General features: G+C 32.5%; 1 protein-coding gene across 2 annotated transcripts; it reads right to left on the bottom strand.

Annotated features, from left to right (window-relative positions):
• Nucleotides 1–1,109: 1,109 nt before the first annotated feature.
• On the bottom strand, nucleotides 1,110–18,595 carry LOC134691214 (transmembrane protein 18-like). 2 transcript variants are annotated; one of them, XM_063551563.1, is made up of 5 exons: nucleotides 18,226–18,595; nucleotides 14,672–14,789; nucleotides 10,689–10,743; nucleotides 3,724–3,817; nucleotides 1,110–2,308 (listed from the first exon to the last, which is right to left on the bottom strand). In XM_063551563.1, exons 1-5 carry the CDS (start codon nucleotides 18,250–18,252, stop codon nucleotides 2,165–2,167), a joined length of 438 nt encoding a protein of 145 aa, XP_063407633.1. In that variant the 5' UTR covers nucleotides 18,253–18,595; the 3' UTR covers nucleotides 1,110–2,164. The 2 variants fall into 2 exon arrangements, with proteins under 2 accessions (XP_063407633.1, XP_063407632.1); XM_063551562.1 differs by lacking the exon at nucleotides 18,226–18,595 and adding an exon at nucleotides 17,335–17,530.
• Nucleotides 18,596–22,076: the final 3,481 nt, after the last annotated feature.

Below are 22,076 nucleotides of genomic sequence, written 5' to 3' on the forward strand. Positions count from 1 at the left end.
AAACCAAATTTCAATAATCCTGGCATTGTAGTTCCCGAGATAAATGCAACGAAAATTTTCTACTTGGCCATCATGTGTTTAATGATACAGTGTTGAGTGACCGGATGTTGGCGAGTGGTGAATCTGAAAACGCATCACACAGTATAGCTGACTTATATTAACCCTGAAACAAAATTTCAGAAATCCTGGCATTGTAGTTCCAGAGAAAAATGTGACGAAAATTTCAACTTTGCCATCATATGCAAAATGGTACAAGTGTTCAGTAAACAGGAGGTTGCCCAGCGATGAATCTGAAAACACATCACACAGTATAGCTGACTTATATTAACCCTGAAACCAAATTTCAGAAATCCTGGCATTGTAGTTCCTTAGAAACTATAAATGAGATGGACGGACTGATGGTCGGATTGTCCAACGAATGGACAGCAAACGGACAGAGAAAAATACAGTATACCCCACCCCCCGCTTTTTTCAAAGCAGGGGTATAAATACATCTATATACTTAGAATCAGTGACTTACCATACATGTAAGCGCTTTGTCTTGAACCAAACTTATCACAAATTTTATTATGTTAAATTAGCAAAAGTATCCAAGATAATTGACGATAAAAGAGGAGTGGAATCAAATAATATACATGGAAATGAGATGTGCATTCAAAACTCATACAACTGAAAACCATGTATCCTAGTATTTCCCTAAAACTGACCTAATCACAAACGTATACATATAAACTAAGCAAAGGTTTCAAAGTCAATAAACCATGACAGAGGAGAGGGAAAAAACAATCTCCAAGAAAATAAGATGTCACTTGTGGAAAACAGCATGCATAAGTCTATATTTTATTATCCTCTTATAAACAAGACACAAATATGAAATAACTATCCATGCTTCAAAAACATTTAATGCTCTCAAAATTAACAATTATGGAACATTAACACATTAACATAGTTACATGTACATATTTCTATCATCAAGTATTTATCCCAAACAAATAACATTATCATTACATGTTAATCCCAAACAAATATTATTATCAGGGTTGGCAAAAACCCGGGTTTTATGAGTATTGCCCAGCCCAGTTGGAAATACTGGGAAAACCCGGGTTGGAAATACTGGGCAATACTGGGTAAGATAAAATACTTGTCTGAATTTTAAAGAGGATTCAGTGATAAACACAAATGTTTAACATATAATAAGATTGGCAAACAGTAAATACAGAGCAAAAAAAAATAATCTTCAAATAAATGTAACTCCTTATTTAACCTTGTTTAAGAATTAACAATTACTTGTAAGAAAAATTACATTTAAATAATGTCACTAATTAATTAGTAATTATTCAGATTAAAACACATTTGTTTATGTAACAATAATCAGCCCTTATATTTCTATAATTTTATTGGCATGACCCCTTAGGGTGTTTATTTAGCAATATGAATGTATAACAAATAAAATAAACAAGTCACTAAACACTGCAATAAAATGCATGTTTCAAAGTTTGGATTATTAAAACAATCCTTGGTAATTAAAAAGGTATCTTTAAATGTACAAAGCTTCTGTTCTGCCTACATATATAGAATTAATAGAGAAGAGAATGAAATTGACATTTCAATTTTCTAGAAATGACTGTCAATGGTTATCTGTATTAAAAGTATATATTTAGCTGTTATACTATGAAACTGTATCAAGTCTTTACTATTTAGTGTTAAAATAAGCATAGAAAGAGTCCAGGATTGAATGACATCTTAGACATTGTTATTACACTTTAGTCAGAGTCCATCATTGTAAGACAAATTATATAATTAGCCATGGTTATTAACTATAACTAAACACTTTAGTCAGAGTCAAGGATTGGAAGACATCTTAGTCATGATAATTAACTAAACACTTCAATCAGAGTCCAGGATTGAATGACATCTTAACCACAGACAGTAATTAACTTATAAACATGTTAATTCCAAATTAATACCACCTTGTACAAATTTTTCAAAGACAATACCTTAACAATACAATCAAGCTGTCACTGTCTTCTGAAAACAACTTTAGTTTGTTATCCTAAATAACACACTGTATCGTAATACTGGTTATCTTATTGGAATCCTTACAAATGTTTACCCCAGATTAGATATTGCAATTCCCACAATTTACTATCCAATAATGACGATGTTAGTCTCCTTTTTCTCTCTTTCCTACTTTATCTGTTCTATTCTCTGAAGTTTGAAGTGGTTCACTCTCATTTTTCCTTTTTGAACGATGTTTAACATATCTGACTTCTGACATCAACTTGCTCATATTTAATAACCACATTATCTGTAATAAAACATGTTATAATTAAGGTACAATACATTAACGTTTACTAAAATATGAGGCACAACAAACAAATTCAAGACATCAAAGAACTTTTTGTTGTAAAATGTACATTTTTGACTAGCTTTATATAGCTTTTGAGATAATAAGCAAAAGTTTGAACATATGCCGGATATGGAATATTATAAAATTAATTAAGAAATAATTCCTTCATGTCATGCTCTATGCTCATTTTAACATGGGTAGGCATTATATTTGGCAATATTTTACACAGAGCGTAGTTCGATTCAAATAGGACAAATACAGTATTTTTATAGGTCGAAGCGTACGAAAATACCGTAAAAATATCTAGCTGTTCCCATTTTCCTCGCCGAGGAGTCTGTACATTACATTTCATATTTGATAAGTTTAAAAAGTACAAGCAGGGTAAATATATGTTGTTCGATATAACATATATTATAAAAGTTTATGTAAGCTCCCTGAATGTATATATTTTATAGGATAACAATAGAAATAACTTTAATAGAAACAGTAAATTTGTGTGCATGTGTCAAACATATTTTGTGCTCCTTAGAACATGGCTTTGTTTACAAAGCGTAATAAGGACGTCCTATTAGAACAAACTGTAATCATAGAGATATATCTCGCCTTTTTGTAATTTTGATAATGCAAATGTTAAAATTAAATAAGCAATACTTTAGCATGTAAGTTATGCAAATATTCACAGTCCATGAAACCCTGACTGCAGTTTTATGGCTAAACAATCTCCATGAATGGAATGTGCCAATGCTATAACTGCATAAAAAATACCATTGTCTCATCATAAGTCGTGCCCTTGAAACACAAACTTAAACAAAAACATTAACTTGTAAACTATGCCAATAAATTTGAATACTAAATACCATTGACTTACCAATAGCAGTCCATCTTTAACTGATCTAATCACAAACTAATACATGTAAACTAAGCAAAAGTTTCAAAGTCAAAAGATCATGACTGAGTGGCAGGGACAAATATTCTCCATGGTAATGAGATGCTGATGCATATAAAACTGAATAAAATTGGCCTACCAATATGAGCATTGTTACACTGTGTAGGCCTAGCGTGTATAAATATGCAGGGACTCCTTGTCTGTTTAAAGGCATTCCATTCAACACATGTGTTGCAGTATGCAAGATACCCTAGACTCTTCAAATTAAAAGAACATTCATTGAGCACGCTCACACATTCCACCCAGTTCATATAAATTACTATTTTAGACAGTAATATTTTTTTTACACAAACCTACTATTAGTAACTTTATAACTTTGACTTTAGATTAATTGACGTCTAATCTGTATCTAAATTCTCTTATTGTATATTTCTAGATATACAATTGTGTGCAATTTCTTATTTTAACAACAAAAACAATTACTTACTACCATAATCAAACAGTTAATAAGAATTGGCGTTGAAAAAACTGTTGATATAAACAAGCCATTACTGTCAAAATACTGCTGTCTCGAGAATGACCTGTAAAACACATATTTAAAAGAAATTCTGATTAAACTAATGATATATACTGATCTGTAGTTTTACAACATTTAAAATACAAAACAGTGATGAATCAGGCACTGCTAACCCTTACATTGATTGTTCATCTTGGTTCTTTTATGCTTACTTCATGTTATTTGGTGTACTGATTTGTTGACTCTTGTAGGTCCTTTTTTCTTTGTGTAGTTATACTTTTTGTCTCCTTCCAATTGGGATTATATATATCGACTTAAATTTTTAGGGAAAGCATAAACAAAATATGACAACAACAATCATGACAATAGATAAATTTGGACCTTCTTTAAACTGAGTTTTACTGTGTGTATAGCTATTTTTCTTTAATTCTACATTGGCTACAGGTATAAGGGGGGGGGGGGAGTGGGGTCAGGGTGAGATCTCACAATACCTGACGTTTAACCCAACTTTTGTTAGTCTTAGATGATTTTTATACAGTACACTAAGACAACTTTGGCACACTCAATTTTGGGAGATCAAATTGCATATTTTTATAATTAGTACCAATTTTATCAGATTACTTAACATTTAACATAACATCAATCAACTTATCAAGTTGACATAGCAGTAAAATTCAACTGTCAGTGAACACGATTTGATTTTCACGGGTCTGCATTAAATTCACACTTTGAGGGGGTAATGGGGGTATAAAACATGTGTGTTGTTACCTATTCATTCAGTCTCAAGTGTTATTTGACACATCTTTGGGGTATTTTTCCCTTAAATTCCATCGTGGCAAGTGCTTGTTTACGTATTGGAAGTTGCTATTCCAATGAATGGTCACTTCCTGGTAACAGTACTTCTTTATAAAGTTTTAATAATACATAAAAGTATTATTCAGATATGATTTTCGTGCTCTTTGGTCGGGTTGTTATCTTTTTGACAATTTCCCCATTTTTATTCTAAATTTTATAACACAATAAATAAAATGGACAACACAAACAAGCCAATAAATGATACATAAAAGGTCACAGATGAGCCCAACAAAAAATCTAAAAAAGGACACAAACAAGGCAACAAATGACATAAACAGCCCCATAGATGACATTTTTTTTTAAAAGGACACAAACAAGACATCAAGCCAGCCCATAGATGACACAAACAAACCCATAGATGACACAAACAAACACATAGATGACACAAACAAATACATAAATGACACAAACAAACACATAGATGACACAAACAAACACATAGATGACACAACAAACACAAAGATGACATAAACATAGATGACACAAACAAACCTATAGATGACACACAAAAAAACCACATAGATGGCAATAACACACATATATGACACAACAATCCCATAGATGACACAAACAAACCCATACATTACAGAAACAAACCCATAGATGACAAATACAATCCTATAGATGATACAAACAAACACATAGATGACACAAACAAGACAATATATGACACAAACAAGACAAGATATATAACATAAACAAACACATTCAATGACACAAACAAACACATAGATGACACAAACAAACCCCATAGATGACACAAACAAACACATAGATGACATATTAATCCCATAGATGACACAAATAAACTCATAAATGACACAAACAAACACATAGTTGACACATTTATACCATAGGTGACACAAATACACCCATAGATGACATAAACAAACACATAGATGACACAACAAACGCAAAGTTGACATAATCATAGATGACACAAATAAACAAATAGATGAATCAAACAATCATAGATGACACAAACAAACCCCAAAGATGACACATTAATCCCATAGATGACACAAATAAACTCATAGATGACACAAACAAACACAAAGATGACACATTAATACACAAAGCCATACATGACTAAAACAATCATAGATGACACAAACGAACCCATCGATGACATAAACAAACCCAAATATGCCACAAATAAACACATAGATGACGCAAACAATCATAGATGACAAAAACAAACCTATAGATGAAACAAACAAACCCATAGATGACACAAACAAGAACATAGATGACACATCAATCCCATAGATGACACAAATAAACCCATAGATGACACAAACAAACATATAGATGACACAAAAACAAACCAATAGATGACACAAACAAACCCATAAATGACACAATCCAATAGATGACACAAACAATCCTATAGATGACACAAATAAACACATGGATGACATCAAGCCAGCCCATAGATAACACAAACAAACACATAGATGACACAACAATCCAATAGATGACACAAACAAGACAAGAGATGACACAAACACATAGATGACAAAAATAAACCCATATATGACACAAACAAACACATAGATGACACATTAATACCATAGATGAAACAAACAAACCAATAAATGACTCAAACAATCATAGATGACAAAAAAAAACCATAGATGACACACAAAAAAACACATAGATGGCAAAAACAAACACATATTTGACACAACAATCCCATAGATGACACAAACAAACCCATACATTACAGAAACAAACCCATAGATGACAAATACAATCCTATAGATGATACAACAAACACATAGATGACACAAACAAAACAAGATATGACACAAACAAGACAAGATATAACATAAACAAACACATTCAATGACACAAACAAACACATAGATGACACAAACAAACACATAGATGACATATTAATCCCATAGATGACACAAATAAACTCATAAATGACACAAACAAACACATAGTTGACACATTTATACCATAGGTGACACAAATAAACCCATAGATGACATAAACAAACACATAGATGACACAACAAACACAAAGTTGACATAATCATACATGACACAAATAAACAAATAGATGAATCAAACAATCATAGATGACACAAACAAACCCATAGATGAAACAAACAAGCACATAGATGACACAAACATATATATATATAATGACACAACAATCCCATAGATGACACGAAAACAAACCAATAGATGGCACAAACCCCTAGATGACAAAACAATTAAAATAGATGACACAAACAAGTCCCATAGATGACAAAAAAAATCCCATAGATGACACATCAATCCAATAGATGACACAAATACATAGATGACACAAACACAAAGATAACACAAATAAACCAATAGATGACACAAACAAACACATAGATGACACAAACAAACCCATAGATGAAACAAACAAGCACATAGATGACACAAATATATAGATGACACAACAATCCCATAGATGACTCAAACAATTATAGATGACAAAAACAAACCAATAGATGACACAAACAAACCCATAGATAACAAAAACAATTCAATAGATGACACAAACAAACACATAGATGACACAAACAAACCCATAGATGAAACAAACAAGCACATAGATGACCCAAACAAACCCATAGATGACACGACTATCCAATAGATGACACAAACAATCCTATAGATGACACAAATAATCACATAGATGACATCAAACCAGCCCATAGATGACACAAACACATAGATGACACAAACAAATACATAGATGAAACAAACAAACCCATAGATGACACAAACAAACCCATACATGACACAAACAAGACAATACATGACAAAAACAAGACAACAGGGTTCTCATTAGGAATTTTTCATGGTGAGTCCTGGGACTCATCATTTTTAGAAATGGTGAGTCCCAAAAGATTTTGATGAGTCCAGGATGCATGAATTTTTTTTGTGTCATAATATAATGAAATATGATGAAATACATCTTAAACGATGCGTTTTGGGTTGGTAGTTTTTATTAAATCAATACAAATTATGACCTCTTAATAGTTATTGTTCAAAATATATACATGTAACAGACTTCTTTCTGGGTCTATCATATTCTTGATGTGGGGCCACATTGAAAAAAATGTTTGTTTGCCAAAGCCAGAGTTCCATAAAAAAGATCAGGGCGATAGGTAGGGTTTTAGTTTTTAGTTTTTAATTATGAATGGACTATTTAATAATAAACTCAGTTAAAGAATTTGTCTGGTCATTTTTAGTTACAAAAATTTATTAAAATTAAAAATACACTTTTACTTTACAAATTAACCCTTTCCCCTCTACACCCTTTCCCAAATAAATTAGTATAGATTGAATTATATACACCAAATTTAACTACTTTCAGGGCACTACCATATCTGCTGGTTTTTTTAAATGTCTATAAATAGCCAGACAGAGTTGTCTGTTACTTAGGTGTTTCCCCAAGTATTTTTCCCGCCTAAAATGATGACATGTTTGTAAACAAAAGAAAACATGTGGTGAAGGAATTCATTTATTTTCTGGATTATTCTGTTTTTAATAATTTAGTTTGGATTTTTATTAATTTCATTTAAGGTACAGTCAAGCATTTATATTTAAAAAAATAGTTGGCAAAGAATTTTTACTTTTCAATTTGACAAATGTCTCTTGATCGCCGTTCATTGGCTTGCAGACAATGTAAATTATAAATCTAACAGCTGTCAAAAATATTGATCTACACATCACATTGATGTTTTGACATCGACTTCCGGTTTAGTTTCTTGTGAAAACAATGTCATATCATCAATCTTCTAGGCAAAACTATGTTTTTGGGGGATACAATCAGGACGCGTCCCAGGGACTCATGGGTTTAAAAAATGACCTTTAAGCTCAATTTCCATGCGTCCAGGACACGTATACATGTCTTAACGAAAACCCTGAAGACAATACATGACACAAACAAGACAATACATGACACAAACAAGACAATACATGACACAAACAAGACAATACATGACACAAACAAGACAAGAGATGACACAAAAAAGACAACAAACTTGAGTTAAACTGAACATATTCGCTGATCAATTTTTCAAGATATTATAAGTTATCTACGTTCATATCCGTAGATATGGATATTTTAACACCCTGAAGTACCCCAGTACACCTTGAGGCGTAGCCGAAGGGTGTACAGGGTACTGAAGATATGGATATTTTAACACCCTGAAGTACCCCAGTACACCATGAGGCGTAGCCGAAGGGTGTACAGGGTACTGAAGGGTGTTAAAATATCCATATCTACGGATATGAACGTAGATAACGAATTTATCCCCGGTCTTAGTCCGAATCGGGCGAGTTTTATGGAAATTTGGGTACAAAGTGTAACGCGAAAACAACGTTTTTTTCATTATCTAAATTTTTTTCATTGAAATTTGGAAATTTACATATTTTTTACGGGGTGTAGGGTACTACCTTTGGTAGAACCCTACAGTTAGTCAAATATACGACGTTTTTAATACGGACACAGAGAAACTGGATTGAGTCAAATTTGGCGCTCAATCGGTTGTGAGCGCTACGCCATAGATGGTGTGACGTCAACGTGGGTAATTTGCATAGCTAGGTCAGTAGTCCCATTCCTTGAAAATGTGGCAGTCAAGTGATGCATTTAATGAAATGAGTGTAAATGGTCGGCATAATAGGAAAAAATCGTTAATGAACTCAATATTTAATAACAAACATCATGGATAATCTACAGAATTCAATATTTCACAAGGAGGAATCATGGAACTAAGGAAAACTTGCGTGAAGTTCCCCGGGATAATGGTTAGCAACGTCCGGGGATATGGGTTAGCAACACCCAGGGGCTATGGGTTTTGTAACGACATGCGTTAACCAATCAAAATCCTAGATATATACTAAGCCGGGGATAATGGGTAATATATATGTTAAAGTGAATTTGTATAATCAGGGATTATGTAGAATCCCTGATTTTTCAGGGAATATGTAGAATCACTTAAATCATTAATAATTATATATAATCCCTGAAAATGACCAGTGATTTTACATAATCACTGAACATTTTGATAATTATTCTACAAATTCCCTAATATAATTTCAGGGATTATGAATAATTTAAGGATCCTTTGTTTGATTAAAAAAAACGAAAATATATAAAAATTCTCATTTTTTACTTTAATTTATATTCCTTGCCAGTTGAAATTTTTTTGCTTTTAAACACAGATGATGGTCTTAAAGATATAACCAGCACAGGGATTCGAAATAAAGTTTAAGACTTCAAAATGGACAATATCAAGATTACCTTTATAGTAACTTTACATGTAGTGTTTGTTTATTAAAAGCAAGCTTCAAATGGATATCCATGTTCTATTCTTAAATCCACAGAGCATGTTATTTGTGGTACATGTAAAACAAATGGTGAAGAAGATTATGGAGCATGGTTTTTTTTTCTTGTTTTTGTTCAGACATGTTCTGGTTCAAATGAACAAAAAATCTAAACAGAGAAATTTTACACAACTAAATGTATAAAAAGCTAAGGATTGACAATTAGAACAAAGATTATATATAATCCCTAAATTGGCCAGTGATTCTACATAATCCCTGAAATTTTCAGGGATTCTACATAATCACTGATTATACAAATTCAGTGTAACATATATAAACATACATGTTATCCATGATTTAAAACTGACCATAAAATGACTTCATAGGCAGTCTATGCCATTGAAAACACCTATTAGATTAGATGATTAATATGAAAAAAAGTATTTTTTAAATAATGAACTCTTAAGTTTTTTTTCATCTTTTAATGTTGAGTCAGAAACCACAAAATTCACCTTTGTTAATAAAAGCCAAGTGAGGATCAAATATATTTTTAAAATTTGCTTGATTGAAGATGTAATACAAGGTATGTGTGTGGTTGTAAAGAAAACATATTGATGCATCAAAAATGTACTTATCCTAAATCTTCCAAAAATTTCAAAGTAGAATTCTACATTTGTTTTATGTCAGAAGAATGTGCACAATTATAGAAATGTGTAGAAGATTATTCGAGGTATAAATGCTAGAGTACACCAAACTTACTTGTAATTTTTTGCAGCCCATTCATTTATATATTCTGACAAATACACCATCACGACTGAAAAGTACAAATATAAACTATCATAAAATATTCATATATACTAGCTAATAAAACATCCACTCATAATACATAATACTAAAGATTACTATTTTTCCTCTTTATATTCTATTTATAGCAACTGCATAGTCCATATTCTTTTTTTATGTTTTCTTATGCAAAGATATAGTGAAGTGTTTTTATTTTTCTTTATTACAGTGTTAATAGGGATTGTGTCAATGTATTAATTAAACATATCCACCTTATGTAGGGAGTGTTCTTTTAACATCATAACATCGCTGGACTTCTTAAATGTCATATATGATTTTTTTTGGCTAAAAATACTTTTTGACACCAATGGTCTGAACAGGAGGAAATCTTTGGTATTACAAAATAGCATACACTTAAACCAATCAAAATGTGTGAAATAAGACATATTACAAAACTGCCAATGTCAGTTGTTTGTAAAATTTGCTTCCAAAATGTTGTATGAAAACTTAACCAGATGCTCCGCAGGGCGCAGCTTTATACGACCGCAGAGGTTGAACCCTGAACGGTTGGGGCAAGTATGGACACAACATTCAAGCTGGATTCAGCTCTAAATTTGGATTGTGATTAAATACTTGACACAGCATAGGTTTCTGACACAGAATGAATGTGGTCTAATGAACTTAAAAAAAATTTTTTGCCTTTGAGCAATTCACTATGCTGTTGAATATTAATCCTCTCAAAAAAATGTTTGAAGAAATTTTCTTTTTATTTATGAAATCTGAAATGAAAAAAATTGACCCCCCAATTTCTTTTTCACATGTACATCCCCCTTTCCCTTATTTCAAAACTGATCTCAATTCAAATTTCTAATGAAGTTTGCAACAATAACCACTCAATTAAATACATCATAAAATATCAAAATGTAAAAAAAGTGCTTGACATGTTATCACTGAATGGTAAAGATTGTTTTAATCTATCAGTTGGTAGTAAAAGTGAATATACATTGTATATTGTATAAAACAATGATTTAGGTTGATTCGACTACTATTCTGGACAAAGAAAGATAACTCCAATTGAAATCCAATTGGAATTTCTTGCTATTGCACAATATTATGCAATTAAATATTTCTTGCTATTGTGCAATACTGTGCAATTGAAAATATTTGCTATTGCACAATACTGTGCAATTGAAGATTGTTTGCTATTGCTTAATACTGTGCAATTGAAGATTTCTTGCTATTGCTGAATACTGTGCAATTGAAAATTTCTTGCTATTGCACAATACTTAATATAATAATTTTGGATCCTGATTTGGACCAACTTGAAAACTGGGCCCATAATCAAAAATTTAAGTACATGTTTAGATTCAGCATATCAAAGAGGCCCAAGAATTCAATTTTTGTTAAAATCAAACTTAGTTTAATTTTGGCCCCTTTGGACTTTGTTAAAATCAAACTAAGTTTAATTTTGGACCCTTTGGACCTTAATGTAGACCAATTTGAAAACGGAACCGAAAATTAAGAATCTACATACACAGTTAGCTTCAGCATATCAAATAACCCAAATTATTCAATTTTTGATGAAATCAAACAAAGTTAAATGTTGGACCCTTTGGGCTCTTTATTCCTAAACTGTTTGGACCAAAACTCCCAAAATCAATACCAACCTTCCTTTTATGGTCATAAACCTTGTGTTTAAATTTCATAGATTTCTATTTACTTATACTAAAGTTATGGTGTGAAAACCAAGAAAAATGCTTATTTGGGTCCCTTTTTGGCACCTAATTCCTAAACTGTTGGGACCTAAACTCCCAAAATCAATACATGTATCAAAATTCCTTTTGTGGTCATAAACATTGTGTTTAAATTTCATTAATTTCTATTTACGTAAACTAAAGTTATTGTGCGAAAACCAAGAATAATGCTTATTTGGGCCCTTTTTTGGCCCCCAATTCCTAAACTGTTGGAACCAAAACTCCCAAAATCAATCCCAACCTTTCTTTTGTGGTCATAAACCATGTGTCAAAATTTCATAGATTTCTATTAACTTAAACTAAAGTTAGAGTGTGAAAACCAAGAAAATGCTTATTTGGGCCCTTTTTGGCCCCTAATTCCTAAAATGATGGGACCAAAACTCCCAAAATCAATCCCAACCTTCCTTTTGTGGTCATAAACCTTGTGTTAAAATTTCATAGATTTCTATTCACTTTTACTAAAGTTAGAGTGCGAAAACTAAAAGTATTCGGACGACGACGACGACGGCGCCAACGTGATAGCAATATACGACGAAAATTTTGAAAAATTGCGGTCGCATAAAAAACGATGTAAAATAGCTTTGGGAAAAAAATAATTGTACATTTCTTTATTTCTGTGAAAATAATTTAAGTTCTTGGATAATCCAGAAATGTCGAAGTTTTTATTTCACTGCTATTTACAAAAATGTTCAAGTTTACATGCGACATTTTGGAAGCATGCAATTTGCCAAAATTTTCAAAGCATGTTTGTGAGAGATTTTTTTCTTGAAAAATTTGTAATTTACAACATTTTAGAAGCCCAGCGACGATAAATAGTTCTCCACTTCAATCATGTCAAATCTATAAAAAAAAAAAAAATTAAAAAAAAACTATCTTTCATAATTTATAAACACAACTGGACATTCTCCTCATGTGAATTTTAAAAGTTAATGTGAAAAGAATTTACATCAGCACAAATTGACACAACAAAAGTGTTTAATTTTTAAAATACCCTTTAGTTCATTTTTACTTTTGTTCCAAAACAACATTTAAAGTAAATTAGTATTGAAGGTACAAGCAGGACCTATGCCATTTGTATGTCTTACAATGAATTAAAGTACCTATGCCATTTGTATGCCTTACAATGTATTAAAGTACCTATGCAATTTGTATGCCTTACAATGTATTAAAGTACCTATGCCATTTGTATGCCTTACAATGTATTAAAGTACCTATGCCATTGGTATGCCTTACAATGTATTAAAGTACCTATGCCATTTGTATGCCTTACAATGTATTAAAGTGTACCTATGCCATTTGTATGCCTTACAATGCATTAAAGTACCTATGCCATTTGTATGCCTTACAATGTATTAAAGTACATTTTGTACCTATGCCATTTGCATGCCTTACATTGTACAATGTATTTAAGTCTGGATTTTAAGTATTTGTTCTGTTATTCTATTAAGTCATGCCAATTATAATACGGACAATTTTCTCTGCTTTCAGAATCTCTCCCTTTGATTTCATGAGCACTGGTTTCTTATAACTAAAGGTGGAAATTACTTGTAGATGTATTTATTTATTTGGTCAATGAATTAATTAAGTATTGTCAATTTCTGTACAATGATGTAGACAGGTATCACACAAACATCATATGATGGTGTGCCTAACAAATGTACAATGATGTAGACAGGTATCACACAAACATCATATGATGGTGTGCCTAACAAATGTACAATGATGTAGACAGGTATCACACAAACATCATATGATGGTGTGCCTAACAAATGTACAATGATGTAGACAGGTATCACACAAACATCATATGATGGTGTGCCTAACAAATGTACAATGATGTAGACATGTATCACACAAACATCATATGATGGTGTGCCTGACAAATGTACAATGATGTAGACAGGTATCACACAAACATCATATGATGGTGTGCCTAACAAATCAGAAGGTACAAATTAGGTAACAGGTACTTTTGGTATCAGTATCAGATTCAACCTAGTTCTTGTTAATTATTGGTAAATATAAATCATGTGTTAACAATTTAAAGGGTCTGGAATGGTGTAATGGCTCCTGACTTGGCATATATTAATAATTATCATATATACACCATACAACATATAATCAGGATTTATTCATGAATCTTTTATTAGCGAAACTCATTTTTATCTGTTGCATGGTGGATAAATTTTTATTGATTTTACTTACTTAAGAAACCAAAATAAATAAATTGTATATTGGATTTTTTCCTGATCACTATTGTAGTTAAGCAGCATATAACATGAAACAAGAGTAAATATCGAAACCATGGATCAGTCCAATCAATCTGAAAACAGAAAAAAAAACATGTAAATTATTCTCTCACAAATTTGAGACAATGAGTCTCTACATGTATACATTTGTACATAAATAAGAATGTAATAAAAATTAAATATGAGGCCAAACCTTTGTTCATCATCAAAATTAAGCTTTCTTTATTGATGAATGACATGAATGGCCTTGATACATCTTATATAAATTGTCCACCATAATTAGACATCACAGATTGGCTGGTAAAATTTTGACCTCGTAAGAGAAAATGTCTGAAGCCACAATACTAAAGTGAGTGTAGACAGTAGTATGAGAATTGTTCAAATGATTATTGTTGTTTAATCTCGGTCAAGTGTCAGATGCTCAAAATCCTATGAGCCCAAAAATAGAATAGGTAGGTCGGTCGGTATTTCCATTTTATTTTATTTTTTCATTTTATTTTTTTGTGATGGAAATAAAATTGCTTAGGGTCGGCACTCAAAACAGGGTGGATCAGGTAACCGTAAACAGACATATGATACAGGTATATTTTTTTTGTTGCTTCAGACCACTGCTTAAGACGGACCAGGTCAAGTATCATTGATCCATATAGTCAAATAAACACACCTTTTAACATGCCTAATGAGCCCATAAATTTTACCTTTATAGATTTTTTTTCCTCACTTACTTTTGGTCTATCATTGTTAACTATACACATGATACATGATGATTCATTATTATTGGTGGGACATCATCATGATCATGGAAGCAGGACAAGTCGCCCCACTGGCAAGTTGCCCCACACCTGTAGTCGCCCCACTTTTTCACCAACTTGCCCCACTTTAAAAAAAAAACTCCCCAACCTGGATCACAACTCGCCCCACTTTTTAAAAATCGCCCCACATGTGAAATTGGTTAAATCATGTTTAATATTACTCCTGCCAACTTGCCCCACTGAATGGAAAACGGTAATATTTAGATTAATATAAAATTAAAAATAAAAACTCGCCCCACTTAAATGAAAACTAATCTACACAGAATACAAACAAACCCAAAATTTATAACATCTTTTTCCATAAGTGAGGCGAGTTGGCATTACTACATTCATCCTGGTTAATAATATAATATAAATCTAGATATTATCTTTTTCTTTCATGTGGGGCGAGTTGGCAGGAGAAATATTCACGGAATAACATCTTTTTCCATGAGTGGGGCGAGTTGGCATAACTACATTTATCCTGGTTAATAATATATTAATCTAGATATCATCGTTTTCCATAAGTGGGGCGAGTTGGCAGGAGTAATATTCACGGAATTTAAGTTATATACAACGGGATAACATCTTTTTCCATGAGTGGGGCGAGTTGGCTTTACTAAATTCATCCTGGTTAATAATATGTTAATCTAGATTTTATCGTTTTCCATTCAGTGGGGCGAGTTTTCAGGAGTAATATTAACAGGATTTAACACATTTCACAAGTGGGGCGATTTTTTAAAAAGTGGGTCGAGTTGGTGATCCAGGTTGGGGCGTTTTTTTTTTAAAGTGGGGCGAGTTGGTGAAAAAGTGGGGCGACTTGTCATGGATTCATGATCATCATGTTCATTCATTTTTTTAGGGGATTTCTTGTGTTATTTAAACATCATAATTACAGGGTTTCTCCCTGGTCATTTTTCTTATTCGTCACCTTTTTCCCTAAAACAATATATATCCTGCGACACTTTCAATTTATCTTCATCCACTTACAACTAACATAAACATATATATTTCTTTTAAATTTGAGAAACATGAAAAAAGTAAACACGATCAAGGCCGTAACTACCCTTGAGGCAAGTGAGGCAATTGCCTCACTAAAATGTCGACACTGATTTTTTTTTATTATATAAATATAAATATCATAGTCATTTGTTGTTCTGTCAAAAACAGACTGCCCTGAAAGAGCATGCGAGAGTGGCGAGAAATTGTGAGGTCTTGCCATGCTCCATGGTAATTGCGATAAGGATGTCAACAGACCAAATATTCTGAAACGATTTGGCGAAACCGGCCACCGAAAAATTGGCAAACTCTACTGAAACGATGTTTGTTCTATGTTCTGGCGACAGACTCAAATTGATATTTGGATGATTATCTTACATATAAATTTAAATAAAAGTCTTTAAATATGAAAAATTTATATAAAAAGTGTCCAAATGTAAAACATCGTCAATCTCTCTGGAAATGCCTAGAATGCAGGATTTTGCACCATTCATTTCATAACCTAAAAAAAAAAATTCGCCTCCCTTCGCTCGGCTCAATTGTTTAGCCTCACTAAAATAATATGCCTAGTTACGGCCTTCACGATGGATGAAATCAAATAGTTTGAACATATTGAGAACAAACCCCCTGTATGGTGATTATACCTGTATAGTCTATAGAGGAATAATCCTTCTTTAGAGGGATAAAATGATCCCACTAAAAATGAATTTTGATTGCAACAAATTTTATTTTTCACAAATTCGAAGCCATATTTTTTCAAAAGGTTCAATAGCAGAGTAAGCTTATTCAATAATATTGTAACTATAAGGAGAGAGAAAACATAATTTACCGACGCAAGATATGTCCACAATCCTTGTATTTCGTCAACTCTTATTGGTCTTTCCATTTCCTTAAAACAATATTGAAAGTACTTTATTACTCAATGATAGGACTATTATAGTATGCTGCAACTACATGTAGTCCCAAAGGTTTGCCTTGACTGAAGAAAAATATATATTATTTGTTACCGGACACATACAATGTATGTTACCGGAAGCAGTTTAACTTAATCTCGTTTCGGTGATTTTCCGGATTATAATTTTTCTAAAGAGTTGTTTGTCTAACTCGGCCTGGAATAATCTCGGCCTATTAATTTACTTAGATTGATTTTGGATGGACCATTTTGTACACAAAGTTATATACTACAGTACACCAAGGGAGCCAATTTTAACCCTCTTTCTGCCGGAGGGACACATATGTCCAAACCGGCAGTGCCGGAGGGACACATATGTCCATGGATAAATTTATGCAAGCTTCTTATCAATGCTGTATCTCTTTCAATTAAAATACGGAAGAATAAACAGGGTTATGTTTTTCTCCAATTGGTCCCAAATGTAGTGGTCATTTTGTCGTGACGTCATATATCGACTGACGTTGTTGTTTGGCATGTTACGTCACAGACGTTGAGCTGTCGTATTTTCCGGCATATGAAATGCAACCTTGAAAAACGGTCGGCAGCAAGAGGGTTAAGGGCAACTTCCGAAGCAAGGTTGTCGGCTCTCCGGACATTCCCGAAGTCCTGCGTTTGCCGAGTCTATGAGCTTCAGAAAAGTCCTTGCTTGGAAGTTGGGTTAAGGGGTTCATTATTTAAGTTAAGTTTATTTTTTAGGACACGTTTCATTCTAACTAGTTTAAGTTATTTATTCTAACATGACGTCCTTCAAACGCTTTGAGTACATACCCGTGGTAAAATATGAATATATTGCATTGGCTGTTCCGATCGTACTCCCACGTCATATGTTTTTTTTAATGAATGAAGTACCCGACGTCATATAATGATGACGTTATAATTTAAGCATTTTACGGGAAAATACACGCTTTTGATACCGAAAATCATCACAACAAGGAAACGTAAACAAACGATGCAAAAATGTGGTATAAGCCCATTTTTTTATATACATAGAAGGCATATAAGTAAGTTATCATTAAAATTCATCGAAATCTATCTTTATAAGTTTTGTGAATAGTTTGAGCATGTCACTTATTCTGTTTGCTCCGTTCTTTTACGCCAATCTAAAAGTGCGTGAATTTATGGGAACGGCAAATAATGGCCTCCACCTAGGGCGCTTCAATCCAAAAAAGTAGCCGTATTTGTCCTATTAGAATCGAAATAATTCATGGGGGCTTGAATATATCTAGATTTTACCACGAGTTGTCCCTTTATGCCGATATTTTACCCCTCGCTATCGCTCAGGGTAAAATATTTGTCATAAAGGGCCAACCCGTGGTACTGAAAATAACGATATATTCAAGCCCCCATGAATTATTTCTTAAATATAAAATGTCTATTAAACGCTTTATTATCTTTAATCAGTTATTAATCAATTAATTCACATTAAATATAGTAACATTTGGTATGTAAGCCAAATAAATGCTTCTGATGGAAAATTGTTCAATTATTTCAAATTTAAACCAGCTGTAGCTATCATAATTATCTCTCTTTGGTTACGAACTTTGATTGTAGCTATTTGTAACTTACACCGTATATCGGCTCATAACAGCTGCGAAATGGTCGTTTTCTGAAAGAATTTGCCAAAAAATGCTTCTCTGCCGGGCTGTGTTGAAGAGGAAATCTATTTTTTAACTTCATGTAAAAAAATTATAGAGATACTCTCTTTGACTTTGTTTGTCACTGGCACAAAATACCTAATTAAGTATTATAAGTTATATGGTTCGCTACTGACCCCATACGGATCCATAGAGGGTTAGTGAAATCCATAGGGGGTGAGGCCGGAGGCCGCGTCCCCTTTGAATTTTCTTCACCCTCTATGGATCCGTAGGGGGTCAGTAGTTAACCGTATAACGAATTTATCGGACGCTGGACTTTTTGTGCGGCGTTTTGTTGAAAAATAAACAATGAAACACAACAACATTAATAGATGACGTCGCTATTAACGCGTCACGAACCCCATATGAAACTTACTAACCCCATACTATAAGATATATATGGTTCGCTACTGACCCAATACGGATCCATAGAGGGTTAGTAAAATCCATAGGGGGTGAGGCCGGAGGCCGAGTCCCCTATGAATTTTATTCACCCTCTATGGATCCGTAGGGGTCAGGAGTTTACCGTATAACGAATTTATCGGACGCTGGACTTTTCTGCGGCGTTTTGTTGAAAAATAAACAATGAAACACAACAACATAAATAGATGACGTCGCCAATAACGCGTCATGAACCCCATATGAAGTTGTATGGTCACACGGAGCCTTGACTCACACCTAACAGCAAGCTATACATTTAAGGGACCCAAATAATTACTAGTTAAAAACAATTCAAACGGGCGGAAAACCAGCGGTATAATATATATAAAAAAAACGAGAAACGAGGAACACTTACCACACAAACAAACGACAACTACTGAACATCAAATTTCTTACTTAGGAAAGGTGCAAACAATTGCAACGGGATTACACGTTTTACGATGGTATAAAACCTTCTCCCTTATATGAAACAATAATGTAACATCACAACATAGCAAGACACACTATAAACTACCAATTGGAATGGCTTACTGAACTCAATCAAAAAACGTAGTAACACAAATTAACTCACACTGAACGAAAAAATGTGATTTATGATACAATGTAAATGCAAAGTTAATAAAAATAAGGGATGAACAATTAAAGTAAAAGTAGTATACCGCTGTGAAATATCAAGGATTTGTATGTCTTAATATACAAATCCTTGGAAATATTAAACAATTTCAGAAAAACAAAAACTTTGAAGAAAAATACGTCATATTATAGACAGATAAATATAAATATATGTATACTTCTTCTGTCTGTATAATATAGGATACCAAGAAATTTCGTGTAAATCAATAAAACTAACCTAAAACTTGATTCATGTGGTGTGAATATCAACAATGAAACTAACCTAAAACTTGGTTCATATGGTGTGAATAATAATTAGCAACAATAAAACTAACCTAAAACTTGTTTCATGTGGTGTGAATATCAACAATGAAACTCACCTAAAACTTGGTTCATGTGGTGTGAATATCAACAATAAAACTCACCTAAAACTTGATTCATGTGGGGTGAATATCAACAATGAAACTAACCTAAAACTTGGTTCGTGTGGTGTGAATATCAACAATGAAACTAACCTAAAACTTGGTTCGTGTGGTGTGAATATCAACAATAAAACTAACCTTAAACTTGGTTCATGTAGTGTGAATATCAACAATAAAACTAACCTAAAACTTGGTTCATATGGTGTGAATATCAACAATGAAACTAACCTAAAACTTGGTTCATATGGTGTGAATATCAACAATGAAACTGACCTAAAACTTGGTTCATGTGGTGTGAATATCAACAATGAAACCTAACCTAAAACTTGGTTCATGTGGTGTGAATATCAACAATGAAACCTAACCTAAAACTTGGTTCATGTGGTGTGAATATCAACAATAAAACTAACCTAAAACTTGGTTCATGTGGTGTGAATATCAACAATGAAACTAACCTAAAACTTGGTTCATGTGGTGTGAATATCAACAATGAAACTAATATAAAACTTGGTTCATATGGTGTGAATATCAACAATTAAACTAACCTAAAACTTGGTTCATGTGGTGTGAATATCAACAATGAAACTAACCTAAAACTTGGTTCATATGGTGTGAATATCAACAATAAAACTAACCTAAAACTTGGTTCATGTGGTGTGAATATCAACAATGAAACTGACCTAAAACTTGGTTCATATGGTGTGAATATCAACAATAAAACTAACCTAAAACTTGGTTCATGTGGTGTGAATATCAACAATGAATCTAACCTAAAACTTGGTTCGTGTGGTGTGAATATCAACAATAAAACTAACCTAAAACTTGGTTTATGTGGTGTGAATATCAACAATGAAACTAACCTAAAACTTGGTTCATGTGGTAGGAATATCAACAATAAAACTTACCTAAAACTTGGTTCATGTGTGGTGAATATCAAAAATGAAACTAACTTTAATTCACTAAACAACCGGCACTGATAATCTATATATTTATTCAGCTGTGTTCTTAATGCTGTTGGAGAATTTTTTTTTACAGTCTATTAAATTGTATTGTAATTGTGTATGTACATTCTATGTATCTATGCTAATCAATGTTCTTTTTCTGTATGTTTGTATTCTCTATATGCCCCGTCAGGGCCATTAATTGGAAACAAAATATATTTTATCTTATATATATAATAGCACACTATTTTTTGCTTTATTCTTCATTTTTTTTTGTATATCATTTTGTTTGAAATTCATTATGAAAAAGGCATTCAGTTGATGAATTCAGATTTTCTAATCCATGATTATTACGTGCACATAGATGTGAATCCAGTTGAAGAAAGTATAGACCTTAACAAGAGAATTTTGAACTTTATATTTTTATATTTCTTGTGCAGACGTATGAGTAGATGTGAATCCAGTTGAAGAAAGTATAGACCTTAACAAGAGAATTTTGAACTTTATATTTTTATATTTCTTGTGCAGACGTATGAGTATAGAATTTGATTTTTAATATATAAGAATAT

This window comes from Mytilus trossulus, chromosome 11 (assembly GCF_036588685.1).
Source record: "Mytilus trossulus isolate FHL-02 chromosome 11, PNRI_Mtr1.1.1.hap1, whole genome shotgun sequence".
Lineage (NCBI taxonomy): Eukaryota > Metazoa > Mollusca > Bivalvia > Mytilida > Mytilidae > Mytilus > Mytilus trossulus.

Coding starts and splice junctions, on each gene's coding strand:
- LOC134691214 (XM_063551562.1), bottom strand. CDS start 17,391: ATGGAAAGACCAATAAGAGTTGACGAAATACAAGGATTGTGGACATAT. Junction 14,790..17,334: donor TGTGGACATATCTTGCGTCG/GTAAATTATGTT, acceptor TTCTGTTTTCAG/ATTGATTGGACTGATCCATG. Junction 3,818..10,688: donor TGGGCTGCAAAAAATTACAA/GTAAGTTTGGTG, acceptor TGTGTTTTACAG/GTCATTCTCGAGACAGCAGT.